Here is a 20182-nt window from a genome sequence, read left to right on the forward strand (position 1 = left end):
CAAACAAAACTCCATGAAACTGCTTCCATGTGGGTGTGTTGAACCTGGGGTGACTTATCTGTGTATTTTCCAGGCCTTGGTCACTCAAATTTAGCTCTACAATGAACTCATTTCCTTTGACATGACAGCTGTGTTTTTCTGTTGACAGCTGCACAATTGGAATCCCCCTCCTGGGCCTTCCCAGCTGACATACTTCTAGCTGCCGGCCCTGAGGCCACGTGCACTTAGGGAAGAACTTCATACAGCTGGTTTGGAGGAGGAATTCAGGCTCTGAGTAAAGGTGCTATGACTGTCCCCACCCTTCCTTCTGGGAAGCAATATCAGCAGTCACCACGCCCAGCTGTGGTGCCATGTATGCTCTGGCTCAGCTAATTTATGAAAACCTGGGCTCTTGGCTAAGGAGATAGTCACGTATGTATGACAGGTAAACCAAGAAACAAAAGGAACCGGGTATGGTGGCGCACACCTTTAATCCCAGCACTTGGGAGGCAGAGGCAGGCAGATCACTGTGAGTTCAAGGCCAGTTTGGTCTACAAAGTGAGTCCTAGACAGGCAAGGCTACACAGAGAAACCCTGTCTCAAAAAACCAAACCAAACCAACAAACCAAACCACCACCACCAACAACAACAAGAAACAAAAGGAGCAGGGAAGACAGAATAGAATGGACCCAGGAACTGGGGGACTAGGTGATGCTGTAGGCATGGCTGCGTAGAACAATGCAACTCATCTCATCCAATGTCGCGGTCTCCCCAGATTTCCTCTTTACAACACCCCTAGTTGTCTTTCTTTGTGTCAGATTGATCCAGAGTCCTTCCTTCCACATGTTACATTGAATAGGGGTTCTACATCCCTCCATTCCGCCATACCTGTAAAGCATTCAGAACCACCAGAGAGGAATTAAAGATGCTTTGCCTACCCAACACTCTCTCGTACACGTGTCAAAGAGCCCCAAACACCCCCAGTTCCTTTAAAAATACACTGAAGCCAGCATGAGTGGAATGGCTCCCACAGTGCTCTGCGGGACACATCAGACACATCTATTAATACACATCCTTTCGCTATTCGGATGAACTGCAGCTTTGCCTTTGTCAGTGGCTAGCTGGGTACCTGCCAGCACATGCACTATTAATCTTTGCCCCTTAACGCTGAAGCCAACCTTAAAAAAGCTTTACCAGAGATAGCTGCCGTTCAGGTGTCACTGGTTGTGGGAACAGAGGTGGCCTTTGTGTTCACACTGTGAACAGACACAGAAGCCCATCTGCAAGTGAGAATGGCTAAAACAAGTAAGGATTCCTTCAGTTTACTGCCACAATGACCCTAAAGATGGTCCTTTAGTCTTTGTCCTGGGCTGCTGTTTATAAAGGCAGAAGCTTCCCGGGGAATGCTGCTCTTTGATTTCCGGATCGCCCCAAAGAAAGAGGAGAAACCCCAAGTCTGTCTCCCAGTGCTGTTGCTTGGTGAGCTCCACAGCAGTTTTGCAACAAGTCTGAGTGTAGAGAGGCAGCATTCAACTGTGATGGTCTCCTACTCAGTTTGTCACTGTCACATTTCCGCTGAACACCCAGCCGAGTCTGCATGTCTCTGTAGGCACTGAGCTATGGGAGCCTAGTGGCTGCAGGCTGGGATTTGATGCTGGCTGGCTGCCCCAGTCTAGGAGTCTTTCCTCTTTCCTAGACAATCTCACCATGCTTGGGAGGCGAATCAAGGGAATATAGTTAAACCAAATTCAGTCAGGCCCAAACCTTGTGATTCCTTTTGGTAAATTCCAATAACCACTGTAAAATATGACAGATGGTGAGTGGTTAGCCGCTCTTTTACAAAAACTTATTTCCAAGATATAAATAAAGCAAGCCTCAGACCAAATCCCACTGCAGATACACTTATTTAACAAATAGTCATCAGAAGGCAGGTGTGACGCAAATCATCAAGGCATGGTGGCATATGACTGTAATACCAGTTTTTGGAAGGCAGGAAGATAACATGTTCAAAGCCAGCCTGAGCTATGCAGTGAGACCTTGAATCAAAGCAAACTGAAGGCAACAAAGATACAACAAGTGGCTCATCCACTGCTCAAGATGGCTCTTTGTGTTCAGATCACCAATGTGAGTGAAAGAACAGCCACTGGCAAGCACCGCAGGGGTCAAGCAGAAATGTGTTCCCCTCGGCAACATACACTCATACATCCTTCAAGACAAGGACTAAAACAGACCCTTTAAGAACGATCAAGTGGTGCCAGGTGGTGGTGGTGGTGCGCATCTTTAATACCGGGACTCGGGAGGTATAGGCAAGAGGATCTCTGCAAATTCGTGGCCAACCTAGTCTACAGAGTAAATTCCATTGATCTGAAGCTTAGGAGATGGCGGCAGAGCCAGGCAAGATAATGCACGCCTTTAATCTCAACACTCGGGAGGCAGAGGCTGAAATATGTGGCCACATGAGGGACATTTATCATTCAAAACACCACAGCAGACATCTTTGAGACAGTAGTCTAGAGTAAAGGACCTCAACTCGCAAATCAGGAGAAACATGGAAACATGGCGATACACATGGGGCTACGTCCAAGCAGGGCAAATACAATTTGATCAGATCTTAGGAGACATCACTGGGAAAACAGGTTACATTTTCCATAGATGTGACTTAAAAATCAGAACTATACATGAGACATATTTGCACAATGCATATTGTAAATAAGGGCGTTTTCCTCAGATGATTCCTTGCAATCACTTTCACAGATAATGAACCAGGTCAAAGGGTCTTTATAGCTTCCAGTCTACTGGGGAGTCTACTGGGGAGACCTGAGGCTCCTGGGGAGTCTAAGTCTAGAGCTCAGGTCATGACAATTTCCAAGGTCAGATAGCCAATGTTGTCTGCCAGAAGTGCTAAATCTTCAGGTATCAAAAATGTCTTTGAACAAACTGTGATGTTATGAATACCCTCTGGAAAATAAATGCATGAATAAATACATCGTAACATGTAAGAAGCACATGAAACTTCAGTAGTTCTCCGAAACCTATGTAAACAGACAACTCAAGGGGCCACAGTTTAGAGACCTCAAGCTGAACTCCATCAAACCTTCCTGTAGCACTGAACTCATTTGCAGTGCCATGGATTCAAATATCTAATTCACCCAAATGAGTGCATTCATACACAATGAATAAATAAATGTAAAATATAACATTTTTAAAGATATGGAGCACACAGGAACAGAAAACCAGGTGTTATTGCCATAAAACATGATTCTAAAATCACTATGAAGATATGATTAGAAATGACAGAATAAGGGCACAATAAACAGCAATAAATAAAGATGACATTTTGGCATAGCACAGCCACAACAAAGCCAGAAAGAAGGGTGAAGTTCCTTTAAGCCTTTGATATTTCGTTTCAACGGTCCATTCTTTCTTGCTACTTGAAAAGGCTCAAGTTCTCAGAAATACCCCTCTCCTCAAGACCAGTTCAATTTAAGTGCTTTCTGGACAAACTAATATCCAAGCAAAGACAGGTGGCACTGACCAGTTCCCTCCATTTTTGGAAGTGCTTTCTACGGCGTCTAAAAGCGGCACACCACTAACAGGCACGGTAACAAATAAATCTTCTAGAGTCAGCAGAGTCCCAGCACCTGGTTGGCAACTGGGCCTCAAGAAAATCTTACTTCACAGAGGTTTAGTGATGGCACATCTCTGTGGGTTTGAAGATAGCCTGGTTTACAAAAGATAGCCAGGGCTACACAGAGAAACCCTGTCTCAAAAAAAAAAAAAAAAAAAAAACAAGCAACAACACTTTTTTCTGCATTGGCTGATTTCATTGCCAGAAATTGCTGTAAGGAACTGAATGCGGCTTTGAAAGGGTGGCAGCCTTCCATCCCAGGAAGTCTGCAGGAGTAAAAGAATTTAACCTTTCAGAACCTATTGTCTGGGTCTTTAAACTAGACTCTGACTTTGGCTGCTTTCTGAGTAGTGACTAAGCCTGAGTTCCTCAGGGAGCCATGCCTTTATTCCTACCTGGGTGTAAGGTCCCAAAATCTATAGAAACAGGGTGCAAGCCGTTTTTCCATAGTTGTCAAAAATCAGCACTCAGGTGTCCCCACCTTCCGGTTCCCTCGCTGCTTTTTCTTCCCGGTTCTCTTTCCTTCTCTGAGCAGACACAGGGCACATAGGTGAGGATCATGTCTGCCTGTGTGTGGCACAGTGTGCTGCCTTGAATGCATGTGCATGTCTGCAGTTCCAGGTGAGACAAGCTTGCAAAGGTATGTTTAGGGAACCAGACAGAACTACACATATAACTGCACAGAATGTAACAACTTTTCTTTCTAGAGGAACTAGGTGAATTTTTCTAGCTGTTAGCTTGAAGTGCAAATACCCATTCTGTAATAACCATAGGAACCACTGGAATAGGCAGGTTGAACGAATGTTCCAGAAATGGATCTGTTGTTTTTCCTTTTTCTGGGGTATATGCATAAATGTGGGATACATGCAGACAGTATAAACAACTAGAGAGCTGGTGGGAGGTTTTATTTGTTTGTTTGTTTTGCCTTGGCAGTGCCTGAGTGCTTTTTCCAGTCAGGTATCACCGGCCGAATTGGGCTTCCATGTCCAGTAGAAGTTTCTCTGTATCATTTAGACCTAGGTTCCTGAATTCTCCAAGGTTCCTTGGCGTACACAGTTCAGGGGTCAGCTCAGCTCCCAGTAGCTGCCTGACTCGCTCTAACATCCGCCGCTACTGGGGTCTTGGGTGAGAGAACCCAGGCCCATAGAGAAACTCCTAGATCACATCCAGTAACTTGGTCGTAAGTTTCAAAAGTTTGGAACAGGTCAGCTGACTAGCCAAGCACACATGAATGACAGTACCTACAGAGGCCAGAAGGGGGCACCAGATGGCGCAGAGCTAGAGTTGCAGGCAGGTGCTGACAATCAAACTCCAATAGTCTGCAAGAGCATCACACGCCTTTAGCCACTGGCCCATCTCTCCAGCCTTCCTGGCTGGAATCCTGATGTGTATTCACATCTTATAGCCTCATTCAGTAGCGTCACAGATAGCTGTCTCATTAACGGGACCATGCATTCACTTTAAGCATTGGGTATAAGGAGTCTCCTGCTAAACCAAGGGATGGAAAACGAATTCTGCCAGAGACAAGAAAAACCAACAACACAACAAAACAAAACAAAAAAGAAAAGAAAAGAACAACCAGTACCCAACTCCAGCATGACAGTCAGAGGCAAGATCTGCCTGCACACTGAGCAGCCAGGACATACACACAAGACACAGGAGACTTGTAAAAATAGCCAAAATGATACGTGTCATATTAAATATCACACAGGCCAAGCAGAGGTGTTTCTATCATTGTCTCTACTAATGGAGGCTTCTGTGTGTCAGCCGTAAGACAGGTCATCGGCTTGAAAAGCACCATGAGTGCCAGGCTTGGAAAAAAACCCCAAACTGTAAAAAAGTAAGAGAGGATTAGGGGAGAGGAGGAGGAGGAACAGTTTTCCTCCTCATCTTTACCCAACTGTCCTTCATATAACTTACAAATCAAGCGTGCTTAGATCTAAAGATGGGATGGATGACTCAGGGGCCGACAGCTAAAGGAGAGAGATTTAGAGTTACGTGGTCATCCTTTAAATGGCAGCAGGAGGGATTTTTTTTTTTTTTAATTTCTTGGTTTGGAAAGGCAAAGAAAGATTCTCATCTTTTCAGCCTGGGATGCCTGAGTTTAGTCTATGGTGCTGTTCGAAAGAAACCAGCAGCACAATCTCCAGGAGAGAGAACACGGTGGCCTCTTAATCAAATTAAATAGCAAAATGAAAGCAGTAATTACTCAAATGTACTTGGCAAATTAGCAAGACAAATTAATTGAAACGCTACTTTTGATCGTAGGGATATAATTAGAAAAATCTTCGATGGGTGAAGATATCTCTGAGGCATGAATTAAATCAATTGGACAACCCGATTATGGAGACCACATGTTTAATATGTGAAAGGGGGAACACTGAAGATTGACTGACAAATATACATTAAAAATGGCTTCAAGCATGGCAAATCTCTGGCAGGTTTTCCTTCTATGCCAGGGGGCTCTGTTGGGCTCTGTTGGGCTCCAGACAATCCCTATCACCCATCACCTACACTCTTATTCTTTCAACAGATAGTGGAGACAATCACCACACAGCACAAACCACCACTGTCACAAACACGGGCTCTACACAGATGGAATAAAAGCTGCTGCCCCACAGAGGAAGACAACGGTGACTTTTCTCCTCTTAGTGTCGTTGGCAACTTACAAATCTCCATGAGAAGACGATTCAGACAAACTACCCCCAGTAGTAGTTCAAGGCCGGCCCAACTTGATAGGGAGCGGGCAGGAAGGAGGGGGAGGGGCAGGGAGAATTATCGTGTTACTGGAGAGCAGCTTGTCCTTATTGTTTGCCATAAACTAGGATGCTCAGAGCTACAGGTGCCAAAACACATCTGCCATGAGGAGGATGAGCCTCAGGACAAAGCCAACCGATAGATGGTGTTCTAGTCAGGGTTTCTACTACTGTGATGAACTACCAGGACCAAAAAGCAAGGTGGAGAGGAAAGGGTTTATTCTGCTTACACTTCTGGATCACGGTCTATCACTGCAGGAAGCCATGACAGGAACTCAAGCAGGGGCTGGAGCCTGGAGGCAGGAGCTGATGTAGAGGCCATTGGAAGGGTGCTGTTTACTGGCTTGCTTCATATGTCTTGCTCAGCCTGCTTTCTTATAGAACTCAAAACCACCAGCCCAGGGATGGCTCCACCCACCATGGGCTGGGTTCTCCCAATAGATGGTTAATTGAGAAAATGCCTTACAGCTGGATCTCACAGAGGTATTTCCTCAAGTGAGGCTCCTTCCTCTCTGATGACTTGAGCTTGTGTCAAGCTGACACACAAAACCAGCCAGTACAGATGGCAAATGGTGGCAGGCGTTCTGCAGGTAGTTCTTTTCAAATGTGGACCCCATACTACATGTCTGAGACTGGGTCTAATTAAGTTTGCACCTTAGCTCTAGCCTTGTCCTAAATCATCTGAAATGTCCTCTTTGTTTTAGTCCATTTCAATCAGACTTTTGTTATCCAAACATAAAAGCATCCTAACTCACAAACATGTATGATCAGTATTTAAAATACCAGTGAGAGGGGGATGGAGAAATGTCCAAGCAGTTAAGTTCTTGCAGAAGAGCTGGATTTAGTTCCCAGCACCCACAAGGCTCCTAGGGGCTCTAACTCTGGTTCTAGGTCATGAGGTCTATATGGGCATGTATACATGCAATTAAAACATGTATATACGTTAAAATATGTATAAAAACACCTCTGAAAAAGTAGTAAAATTTCTGAGACATGGGAACCAAGCATCTATTTTTTCAACAAGCCCAGTTTGGATTCGTACGTCAAAGACTGATAACTACTGTCAAGGCAGAGGCAAGACTGATGAAGATGCAGACACTCCTTGTTCAGCCTGTTGGGACTCTTAATTCTGTTCTTAAATGAGTAAAACCATAAATACACCCTTCTTCCTCATGAAGCAGTGTCATTCAAAGGTCAGCATTGTTACACTGTCTTGTTTGTCCAAGCAGCTACTATTGTAAAACTGGTTCAAAGCTCTGTACTTAATATGAAAATACTTGACGAGTAAGTGATAGGGGAAAAAAAATGGCATGCAAAGAACAAAACACCACTGACATCAACAAACAACCTTCTTCTTTGTTTCTAAGAAACGGAGACATGTCCACGTAGATCCCTCCCACAGTGCATTGCGGCCACAAAAGTAAACTCAGGGAAACCCTTCCTGCCTGTTAAAATGTTTCCTCTGGGAGGTTCTTGCTAATCTCTCATCTAATGAGGTCACTTTGTATCTTGCACCCATGGCTTATATTTGAGAATAAACCTTGCACAACCAGAAAAGATAAAGATAAAGAAGGCGCCTTTCTGGCCCAATCTACTCACCTCCCTGCAGCCCATCCTTCCGTACACCCTCACACCCACCCACACGCTATCTGTACCCACTGGGAACTTAGGCAGCCTTGAGGGTTGAGCTATGATACCCTCAGGGAAGGTCTTGAGGTTTTATTGGTAGGTCACGACATCAGGCTGCTTACAGCAACAAGTAAGAAAAGGAAAGCACACAGTGCCCAGTAGGGAAATGAGCGACTGTGTGAGTGATGTCTGAAGGCCCAAGGGAAGGCGGGCTTCACAGGCGATGTTGCCTGCCTCTGCTCCTCTCTGTTGCTTACTCTGGATAGGGCAGGGGTGGGGGTGGGGCTAGGGCGGCACCAATGGAAGGGCAGCATGGTTTTGGTTCTTCTCTTAAAGGCCTATGACCCTTTCTTCAAATGTCTCTCGGAACATCTCCAGCATCACTAGCTCCACAATGGACATGCCAGTGTGAGGGATGGTGTGAGCCACGATGGATCTGCAGTGCTTGCCACCTGGTTTTCCTCCACTGCCCAACACGGCATTTACACAACACAGTAGGGAAACCAAATAGGGCTCTGCAGTTGAGTGTCTTCTACTGTCCCAAGAACAGGATGAGCTGCCGGGAGGCTGTAAGGATCAGTGAGTGAGTACACCTTTCTGAAAGGAACAATTTTCTACCATGTTACAGGTCCGTTGTATGAGATCAGACATCATCTTCCTATAGCCCACCTGTCTGCTCTTGTAAATGAATTCTAACTAGATTATAGCTGATTGTCTACATTCTTTCATGTTCCACTGGCGGAGTTGAGTAGTTGTGACATATAATTTCCATGTTGAGAACATTACTATCCGGCTCTGACAGAAATGCTTGCCAACCTCTCGCTTAATTTACCAGCTGGAGAAGAGCAGGTTCAGCAAGCCAGCCACCACGCCCACTGTAATGCCACGCTCTTCCTGGCTAACGTGCTTCAGATGGCTTCATTTTATCACACCTGTTGGCGTGGTAAACGGATTGCTCACAGTCTGATTACAGTCTATCATAGGAAAGCGGTCAGAGCGCAGGAGCCCGAGGACGTTGGTCACATGTCATGCATAGTCAGGAAAGAGAGCAATGAATGCATGCATGCCGATATCCACCTTCCTTTCTCTAATCTCACAGAGTTTAGAGTACCCTGACCAGGAAGCAGTGCCACACCCAAGTTGGCAGGTCTTCCCACCTCAACTGATGTAATCAAGATAACCCAGCACTTGTCCAGAGGCCAACCTAACCTAGGCAACCACTCGCTCAGACTCTCTTGCCAGGTGATTCTGATTCTGGTATGTGTTGAACTGACAATTAAAACTGTCATATATATATATATATATATATATATATATATATATATATATATATACACATACATACATACAGTCTCTGAAGTAAGTCATGACCTTGTTTATTCCATTCTGATGCCATCTCCCCAGCTCCCTGTGAAGGGCCAGGTGAATCTCAAGCTCCACTATCCTTTGGGAGAAAGCCGTGACCATTGTCTCCACCAGTAGGAGTAGACATAAACTCAGCTCAGGTTCTCCTCAGTGGCAGGAGCAGGGGGTGACTATGGCATTCAGCATGTCCTGCTGAATGTAGGCCCCAGAGTGTTCTCTGTGGACAGTGTCACCCCTGAACTCATACTGGGTGCACCTGCCTTGTCCTAGGGGCCTTGTCAAGTTAGCTCCATGGCTTGGGACTTCACTAAAGCACCAAAGCCCAGCCTGATCGGTGTTCAGAGTGAGGCTGACAGTTTCCTAAGGGACGTAAGCATGGGCAGTTATGTGCGACAGGTCTAATAATGGTTCTCTACTTCTCTTCTTAGGTCTTTAGAAAGAAAAAAATGAGAGACCTCAAAATAGAACCTGAAAAACAACCCAAAAAGCAAAAATCATTTACTCAGGGCATTCCATTTTAATCTTTAAGCAATGTCAATTTCTTTGCCCCTCATCATCCATTCTAAGTGAAACATAAAAACGAGTGGGCAGAAATGAAATCATACTAGTCTCTTGAACTGCTAATGTGGTTTTAGTAGCATAAAATAAATAAATAAGGGCTGGAGAGATGGCTCAGAGCTTGAGAGCACTGGCTGCTCTTCCAGAGGAGCTGGGTTCTGTTTCCAGCACACACATGGCAGCTCACAGCCACCTGCAACTCCAGCTCCAGAGGATCTGATGCCCTCTTCTGGCCTCTGAGAGCACTGTAGGCCCACTGGCACAGACATGCATGGAGGCAACACACACACACACACACACACACACAGAGAGAGAGAGAGAGAGAGAGAGAGAGAGAGAGAGAGAGAGAGAGAGAGAGAGAGAGAGAGAGAGAGAGTAAATATTGAAAATATATGGCAAATAAAAAAGAAAGCATAAAGAGGCATGTCCTAATTCAACATTCAATTTTTTTGATGGGCAGTGCTGAAAAAACAGAGACTACTGGGGTCCAGCAAGTCTCGTTACACTCTGCTAATTAACAATGTACCACAGCAACAGGTCAGTGGACACCAGGATTCTGGTCAAGTTGGGACGTGTGTTAAACAGCTAGGAATGCTTCAAACTCCAGAGAAAGGAAAAGCTAAACATATTAAAATATTTCCCCTGGATACGGGATGCACTTAAAACAAAGAGTAAAGAAGCTGTGGAGTCCCCTTTGTGCCATTTTTTCCCCTACTTTTTCTACGTGGATGGTAATTACAAAAGTCATCCAAACTCAGGCAAGCTTGTACTGGAAGCAGAGAGAGGAGATCATAGGGAGCTGCCTGCCTTATTCATGCACATTAGGAGCACACTGCTGTCGCTGTCTACTGAGAGAGCCAGTGTTCTCCTGAGGACAACAAGGTGATTGGCATCCAGAAAGCCAAATAAAAACCACTTCATTTTTCAGGCTTTCACTTCTCTTTACTTTTTCCTCACTATTCTTTTATTTTCCTTAAATGGTGTTTGGCTATGTAGCTCATTATGTCAACAGGAAAAGATAGTCATCAACACTGTAACATAAAACAATTCAAAAATAGTGATTTAGAATACAATAAAAAAGCCATGAAGCCAATTTTTTCTTCTTGGAACCGAATGCCTTAAGTGAGCGGCAGATGTTTAAGACAGTAGATTGCATATGGCAAGGATGACCCGACCTGCAGAAGCTCAGCCTCCGGTGCGCATGGAAGAGGAAGCAGGCTGGCTGCCCTTGGCACAGTCACAGCTGCCCAGCTGCCCCAAATAAGGCACCTTGGGCTTTGGGAGAACAGCAGATGCAGGAAAGACACTCTGATCTGCATGAGCCCTTCTGCCAGAAGCAGGCCATGAAACCTAAGAAGACTGTGGACTCCCTCTAAGCAGGGCAGAAGAGCCACAGTGTCTGTACCTGAAGGGTATCTCTGCCTCTTCAGCACAGGGACCACTGAGGGAGGCAAACATACAGCCTTGCTATTACTATTGGCTCCCACCCCACACCGACCTGTCCAATCCCAGCTGTCCATGACTACCTAGGTACTCATTAAACCTGGAAAGGAAGCCATGGGCTTAGCATCTACACAATGTCTTTATCTTCTTACAAAGATCTGCATGTCCTGTAACACTTAGTTTAATCTACCGTTTGCTATAGGGGCCTGAGTGGGGTGAGGAGACCATTCATATTCATCAAACACTTCATTAGAACATACCTTAAAGCAGTAGAAAGTGAAATGAACTTAGTTATTTTCCCAACTGAAGAGAAACCAGGGGTTGTTAAATCAGCGTGAGTTCACTGACAAGAGTAAAACAGTCCCATTTACCACAAACTAAAATCGTGTGGACTATGTAGGATGCGCGCCATAAGAAATCACGGAGGCTGCAGGGCACGTAGCATGCACTCAGCTACAGGTAGGAAGCTTCTGAACTTTTTCATTAAGCACGCAGACAAGCAAAGCCACGGAGGGCCCTGAATCCGCACACAGGATCCCACATGTTCCATCGTACCTGAGGAGTGACTTCCTGCCGCTCCTGCTTCTGGAGTCTCTGATGACCTTTCCTCCCCTCTCTTCCCCTCTGCTCTGCTGTACCTCTTGCCTCCTGGGAGCTTGCACCTACTGCTGGTAACTCACACATGTTATGGTGCCCAGGACCCTGCTGCCGCTCTGGTCCCCCCCTTTCACGAAGCGCTCCACATCCCGGAGAGAAACTGCTTTGCCTTCCTTATCATTTCCTTGATTGTTTTGTTTGCCTGCGAAGTCCCTGGAGATGTTTTCAGCATGTATAATGAGTGATAAATATGTAATTTTGAACAAACAGAGGATATAAAAGCTCTGGCAATCTGGGCAATTTCTTTGATTCGGCAATACAAATCATAGCATAGGGTATCAATGACTCTTCATTAAGCAAATAGGTCAGTGTATGAATGTAAGTGTGTGTGTGCGCGCGCGCGCGCGCGTGTGTGTGTGTGTGTGTGTGTGTGTGTGTGTGTATGCCAAACACAGCCCCAGATGGCCCAGGGCGCCTTCCTTCCAGATAAGGCCTTTTTCTAAGGATAACAAGAACTCACCCAAGTCAAACTGGCCAGAGATGTAGCCACAAGTCTGCCGGACTTCCTCGCTGTCCCAGCCCAAGGGGTAGAGGGCACAGCCAGCACCAACCAACAAGCCTAGGAAGAGGAAAAACAAACAAACAAACAAAGCCTTTACAAATCAAAGTTTACAACGTGACAAGGCCACAGCACCTGCCCCTCGAGAATACCGCATCACATTTCTTTAAACAACTCAAGTCACTTCAATTCCAAGAACAATATTGGGTCTGCTTAAAATAAGAACAAAACCAGTAACAAACAGTTTGTTTACAACTTTGCCATAGTAAGAGCACCAAAAGCCTCAGGAGTCCTGTCAGGAAGTAAAATCAGAGGTTCTTTTCATGACATTTGCAAAAAGCCAACCAATCCCATTAATCCCATGGAGAACTGACTCAAGAGCAGCAATGTTACCCCATTATCCATTGGAGTTTCTGACTTTAAAAAAAAAAAAAAAAGAATCAACACAGAACGTGGCAGTGTTGTGAATTGCCAGGGGTAGAAGAAACAGAGACTTTTTCAGAATCATGTCAGCTCAGCTCTTCTTGAGCATGTGACCTGTCTGTCCTTGCTCTGCTGAGGCTCACCCAACATCCACACAGCTCGGGAATATCCTACGAGGTGGACACACGGAAGTCTAGCGCTTCACAGACACGTAACACCGAAATGTTGGAGAAAGTGGCTTTGTTTTAAAGGAAGCCAAGTTATAAAACAGCAGGCTGTGCTAACTGCTTTCCGAGAGTCTTTCATTTTGGGTATGGGTTTGCAAGAGCCTGAAAGAGATGTAAATTCTCACCACTGGACTTTGTAAGCTAATCTGACAGTGAAATCTGGCCACACTGGTCAGTAGGCATTATCACCAGGCACAACACAGATATGCTGAGACGGTAGCGCCAATGCACAGTTGTGTGATGGGCAAAAATGAGAGTTATGGGATACTACGTGAGCAGCCCCACCTGGGAACACCCTTTTATACAGTAACGTGGATGAGACATGTCGTAACACTGACACACTGAACCCTTTCTGTCTCTCTGACCATGCTCTGCTCTGCTCTGCATCCCAGTGAATAAATCATCTGTTTCTCTAGTCTCCATCCAGGGCAGAACTGTTTGTGCCTGTCCCCTCCCCCACCACCTCCCACCTACCACCAATACTGTGCTAAGCCATGAAGACAGACACCCCCCACAATGTAACATGGAGCATCACCCACAACACAGTAAGGCAAGGTTTTGCCCTACTGGTCAGCTTCCTTCCGCCTTTTCCCATTGGGGAAATATTTCCCAAGCTAGCTTTCTCCACCATTAGGTAAAAAGATAATTAATGAGGATGTCAAAGTTTGTACAAATTGAATCCACTCATATTTAATAAGCAATATGAGAGCATGATATGAAACTTAGTTTTAATAAGTAATGCCCATTTTTTTGAGATTTTTGTAAATTTTAAAGGATAACAATACAGAAATGTTTGGGTTAGAATTTGTTCTAGTGTCAAATTAAAAAATAAAAAATGTTACCACGTAAGCCATCTGTAGCTCCTTGCCTAATTTGGAAAGAAATATTCTAATATACTAATGGTGGAGTCTTGGTCCTGTGGTTTGCTAGCTGGACTTGGGCCCTGAACAAAGAGGAGCTGATGCGCGCTTAGCTATGTATGTGTATCATCCTGCATATGTGGGAGGGAGACCAGCCATTTTCCCAAAGAACAAAGCACTTGGGAATCAGTTTCTTTGCAAAATCCTGGCGTGCCTTTGTGAACCACGAACCGCAGACTTGTGTAAATCAGCCATCACTTGTACACGGGAAACTCACACTGCTTTTGTGTGTGAATTTTAAGCAAACTTCCCTTCACTGGGCCACATCCCAGCCCTATGCATGAACTTCAGAAAACAACTCCAAGCATATGCTCCCATTTAGAAAGCAGTTGTTCTACGGAGTTCACTAGCTCATGTGGATGTTTATGGTAATATTCATGCAGGCTGTGCTTTGTCATCTGTTACTACAGTCTGCCTAAGGGAAGGATAATGTAGACTGTAAAGGTCTGGAGGAATGTTTCTAGAAGACTGGGTAAGCTGGTGGCACAAGTGTTAGGATCTGGAGGTGAGCACTGATGGTCAGTAAATGTCTGCACTGGCCGGGGAGAACCAAGAACCGTCAAGAACGCAACTCTGCCTCACAGCAAAGGACCCTGGCAAGTCCATCAAGCACTCAGCTTTATTTGGATTTCAAAACATGGCAGCAGTATCAGACTGAAGACTCAGAAAACTTTAGGTCATATCAGGCTATACTTCTCTCCCATTCAGTGGAAACATTATTGAATTTGGGGTCATAACCTTTGTCCCAAGTCAGATCTACTCATCCATTCCCAATGAGTAAAAGGCCAAATTAGGGCCAGGCGTGGTGGCGCACGCCTTTAATATCAGCACTCTGGAGGCAGAGGCAGGTGGATTTCTGTGAGTTTGAGGCCAGCCTGGTCTAACAAACTGAGTCCAGGGCAGCCAGGGCTGCTACACAGAGAGACCCTGTCTCAGAAAAAAAAATTAATTAATTAAGTTTTTAAAAATAAAAAAATAAATAGAAGGCCAAATAGTGGAAAGCAGAGAAACGAGATTTATTCAATGTGCTCACACCGGAACAGGGAGAAAGAGATCCCTCCAGTCTTAGAGGTCCTAAGGAGAGGCTGAAGTTTAAATAGAGTGCTAAGGAATATGCCTATCTAAGCAGACCCAGTCAAGGTGTGGTCCTGCCTACAGTTGACTCACCCTTTCTGTCTCGTCCTGTAAGGTGGGCCTGACAAGTTGTGAGAACTCTGTGGAATCTCTTTCTGAGAGACAAGTTCCCACTCTGGTGGGGCCTTTCCCACCATCAGATTCCTGGAGAAATTCCCATTTCTTTGCGGTCTGCCGTTCCTATAATCTGATAAACTGAGAGCCTCTTTAGAATGGTGCTGCAGACTTCTGCTCTAGAGGGAAGAACAAACTTCAGAAGGGTATGGGGCTCCCTGGACTTGCAAGCAGGGTCTGGTGTTGCTCTGAAATAAAGTCACCCCAACTCTTCTGCCTCCTTTCAGGTAAGGCCAGTGGGTAGGAACTCTAAAATCTGTTCTTTAAACTGTCCTGTTGGCAAGAGCTCCATGTCACAGTGCCTCAGTGAGACGCCTTCCTGTGGGGACCTAGAAGGTGAGAAGATAAGGATAACCGCGTGCTTACCCCTGGCAGGTGTGGACAGATGCAAGCCTTTTCTGCAGGCGGCTACGGACTTGAGATTTGGGGGAAGGGCTTCTAAGCCTTGGCTTTACATCAAGGCACTACCACATCAGGTTTGTTTGATCCCCGACCCTTTGGTTTCTGGAATTCTTCAAATCTTCTTCTCTGACCTTTACTTTCCTAGACCTTCCAACGGGCCTGCAAACCTTCAAGTCCGTGGGCTTCCTTCTAAAGTTCCCTAGTATGGTCGAGTCCCGTGGCTGCTCCTCACTCACTCACAGGAGATACGTGATACAAATGTTTTATAGTCTCTCATACTGCTCAAACATTATGCATATGTTCAACTAAGCATCACCTTGAGTAAGGTTTGGGCTCATTTTTAAAGCTCTGGGGAAGGGCAGACAGTGATAGATAGCTCTGTGGGGAGCTCTTAGGTCAGGGTTATTTAAAGTGCTGATTGACCTCTCTCGGAGGATGGGTTTCTGAGCAGATGCTTCAAATGTCAACCAGCTGCCCTTAAGGTGTGGACTGCAGTTAAGCAGCATTTAATGGTCTCTGCAGAATGTACCACATTGTAAAATAAAAGTGGCTAAATGGGACAGTGAGAGCGTCTTGTAATGAGAGAGACCTGCCACCACCCAGCTCTACTGCAGGAACCTCAGAATGTTCAGTCAAAGCACAGCTTGAGAGCCCCGACTCTTGTCCCTGTGGACAGTAGACACTACCTAATGCTGAAATGGGGGCCGCAGTTGAAGCATTTGCTCAAGTGCTACCTCAGCGACTCCACAGGTTTTGAAAGTTCTGGCTGCTTAATTTGGACACCCGGAAAACAGCTCCATAGCACCCCTTGCTTACAAAACTTAATATTACTTATAGAGATTTTTCACTACTATATTTATAGACCTTGTTACCATCCGGGATTGATTTTAAATAAGTTCCTTTGCCACCACATCAAAAAAAGAAATCATGAAAAGAAAAAAAGCTTCATTATCACATGTTCGGGGCGGAGGGGGGGGGGTGGGAAACTGTGTAGTCAGGAGGGAAAGTGAGAAGGGGCAAGGTGAGAGAGGGCAGCTGCCTTTGGGAAGTGCTAAGGGAGGTGAGATGCTGGGAAAGATGGGAGGCAGGCCCACTTGGGCTTAAGGAGGAATCTATTTTTGCAGTCCCAGAGGACTCTGCGACTTTTAAGAGGTCACAAGCAAGTCACAAATTATAAAATTAGATGAATCTTTTCTTTTCACCTATCCTCCTCGCTGCACTCAGCTGAGGCAAGGGGGCAACACAGCGAGAATAGGGTCATTTTGTAGATTGCAGAGAGATGCCGCCTCCCAAAAAAAGGAATAAAAAACAAGAAAAAAAAAAAAAACCTAGGTGACTCAATAATTCTTTACTTTAACAAATTCATCTGAATAATATGTTGGCTATTAGGCTATTCCACCCTGAGTATCTAGGGCTTGAGGTGCACTCTGTTCAAGGACAATTAAAATATTTTAAGAGCCACGTTGGTGGACTGACCTTTCAAAGGAAGCCAATGCTAATGGAAAAAAAGACCTTTGATAAATGCAAAGATGCAGACACTCGAGAGTGGTGCTGGCTAAAGTTAAAAGGAAGTCTACTTTCGGGACTGGAGAGGTGGTGCAGTGGTTAATGCTTTTGTTGCTCTAGCAGAGGACCCGGGTTTGGTTCCCAGCACCTACATGGTAGCTCACAATCATCTGCAAATCCAGTTCTGGACTCTAATACTCTCCCCTGGCCTCTATGGGCATTATAGACATATGTATGCAAAGCAGTCATTCATGTGCAATAAAAAAATAACTTAAAATAATGAAAATTTTACGAGTCTACCCTTTGGCTCAGTGAGCTCTTCAGGGTGGACACTTCATCTGTCCACAAACTCCCACTGTAGAGTTTCTGGTACTTGGTTTAGTGTCCACAAAAGTCTAGCACTGTCTGCCATACACTAATTATTTCATAGAATTTGATTCTGAAGTCTGAACTCAGTGAAGAGTTCAGCGGTTCAAGAGCGAACCTGGGGCTGGGAATTTTCCCTGCTGCAGAATTCTTTTATTCAGACTCAGCACTGAGCACTTGGCCGGGGGTATTAACATAACAATCCAGCTCCTGCCAAGAAGGCAAAACAAACCTCTAGTCAGCCACTGCCAATTACTCTCCCCAGGTGGGAAGAACTAGTCCTCAAGTTAAACTCATAAAGCCTTTATTATTTTTTTTTCCAGGCTACTCCTGAAAGTTTTTATGTGCTCTCATTTCTTTTCCATGACTATTGAGCCATTCTTTTTTTTTTCCAGCATTTTTTTTTAATAGTGTGACTTTTCCCACCCATCGCCCCTTCAGTGGTCACACCCGCCTTTCCCATCAATTCATCTTTTATGTTTTTTGGATACTTTCATCTGTTTTCCAGCCCCTTTATCTCCCTTTCTGTGGCAAGCGCTGAGGGAAAGTGGTTTCTTTACTGTTCTCATAAAGGCTGCTCAAGCTTGTAGCCAGCTATCTGGACTATCCTTTGGAAGGGGTTGGCAAACTTCCATCTCTTAAGTCTCCACATGCTAATGTGTGTAGGAGATGCTCTCTGATTCCACACCAGATAAGGACCCCTTTACAAAACGTAACAGAATAAAAGGCGCAGAGAGGGAGCGCTGGCAAGCTCTAGTGTTCTCACTCTTCAGACGCCAAACGTGCAGCGAAAGGCAAACTGTATAGGAAGTGGGGGGTGTTGGTTAGGCTCCTGTGAGCCATGGCCTCAGAGTGCTTAGCAGACGCTGAGGCACAAGCATGTAAGAAGCTTGCGCAAGAAGAGAGAACTCAGGTTACCCGCAGGGCTCTGAGGTCACAGTCCAGGGCTCTTCCCTCTTCTCAATGCTTGGACATAAGTCCACTCACACAGCATGAAGTCAAACCAGGGACATGTTGCCTTGGGTCTATCATCTTCTACCCTGAGTCGCTCTAACTCCCAATGTCTCACCTACTGCTGACTAGCCTTGGAGTCCTGGAGACCCGTGACTATTGCATTATTGCATCGACCACTGGGGTCTTTACGCCTTGAGATTTGCATTTTTCTGAAAGACGGATTCTTTCTGACAGAGCTACTTTTGTTATTGAATTTGGGGGGGGGGGGAGTCACACTCCATGACCTTAGCCAAGTTTGGTTACCACTGGGCCTTAATAAGCCAATCAAAAGACCCAACTTAATAGTGGAAAGAAGAAAAAGGAGACTTAGTCAATGTGGCCACATTGGGAAGAGAGGAAGAGAGATCCTGGGATACCCCCGAAGTCCATTTTTGGGGTCCTGAGGTGAGACTAAGGTTTAAATAGAGGGCTAAGCATATGCATATCTAAGAGGTCAAGGCATGGTCCCATCCACCACTGACCCACCACTATCTGGGCTTCAGTCTCATCCTTAAGGTGGTCTGACAAATTGTTAGAACCCCATGGAATCTCTTTCTGAGAGAAAAATTCCTCCTCTCCCTTTCGCTTCTCCCAGCATCAGATTCCTGGAGAAATTCCCATTTCTTTGGGGTCTGTGGTTTCAATAGTCTGATGGTAAGGACTAAGAGACCCAAGTGTCATCTCAGCCAGGCTGGTCACCCTTGCACTCCTTAGGGTGTTGCTCAGACTCCATCATGAAGTTGTTTAGGTCTAGAACTGGCAGCATTCAGCCTCCCCATGCTGCCCTGCCCAGCAGGGAGCTTCGGGTTTCACTTGTCCCAGGAGCTCCTGCATACACTAAGGTTTATTTAAGGTTGTATATTGCATTACAGTTATTTCTGCTTTATAACTCATGTGTTTGTGATTACTTCCATTCAAAGCACTCATTTATATTATTTGTTAAATATCAAGTCATTGCAGCTTTATTATTTGGCACTTCCAGAAGCCTTTGGAAATTATGTAACAATTCATAATTAATAAATAATAAGAGACATATGGTTGCCTGCATTTAATACAAAAGCTTATCAAAGTAGACCTGGACTTCTAAATGTGCTGCTGTGTTTCCAGGAGACACATCTAATGTTCTGAGTATTGAGCCAGTGCTCCAAACCTCAATCTCCTCGAGGCCCCAAAGAGCCGAGTGTTCTCTGTCCCACCCTTTGAATCTACATGCAATAGCCCATGTCCCTTAGCCAGCAAGTGGCCGGCAATCAAAGAAAAGCAACAGGCCCCTTGAAACCTGTCAACTCCTGCTTTGTTGGGTCGCAATGACCCCAGTGTAATGAGCTCTAGGACACAGAGAGTCTCTGTCCAGAAAGTGTACCTGCAGGCATTGCAGTGAGCAGCAGGCTTTGTCACCACAAGCAACACTTGGGCACTGTAATAGAAAGTAAAATGTGGTCATTTCTGCACTGACACCAATGTTGCATCAAATCACAGACAGACTTTTTTGTTTACTCATCTTGCAGATGACTTTGCGTTTTCTTGATTAACATGTTTTTCAAAATCGTCCATCAACCCTCATTTCTCCCTTTCCCAGCTCA

At 45.2% G+C, this 20182-nt stretch overlaps 1 protein-coding gene across 2 annotated transcripts in view; it reads right to left on the bottom strand.

The window, feature by feature from the left end:
- Window positions 1-20182, bottom strand: part of LHFPL6 (LHFPL tetraspan subfamily member 6) — a 191489-nt gene that overhangs the window by 13988 nt on the left and 157319 nt on the right. For both annotated transcript variants that reach the window (XM_084768646.1, XM_084768645.1), the window contains exon 3: window positions 12476-12574. In XM_084768646.1, the coding sequence (XP_084624772.1) occupies window positions 12476-12574 (99 nt within the window). The remainder of the gene's footprint in view (window positions 1-12475; window positions 12575-20182) is intronic.

This window comes from Acomys minous, assembly GCF_964271855.1.
Source record: "Acomys minous genome assembly, chromosome: 19".
Lineage (NCBI taxonomy): Eukaryota > Metazoa > Chordata > Mammalia > Rodentia > Muridae > Acomys > Acomys minous.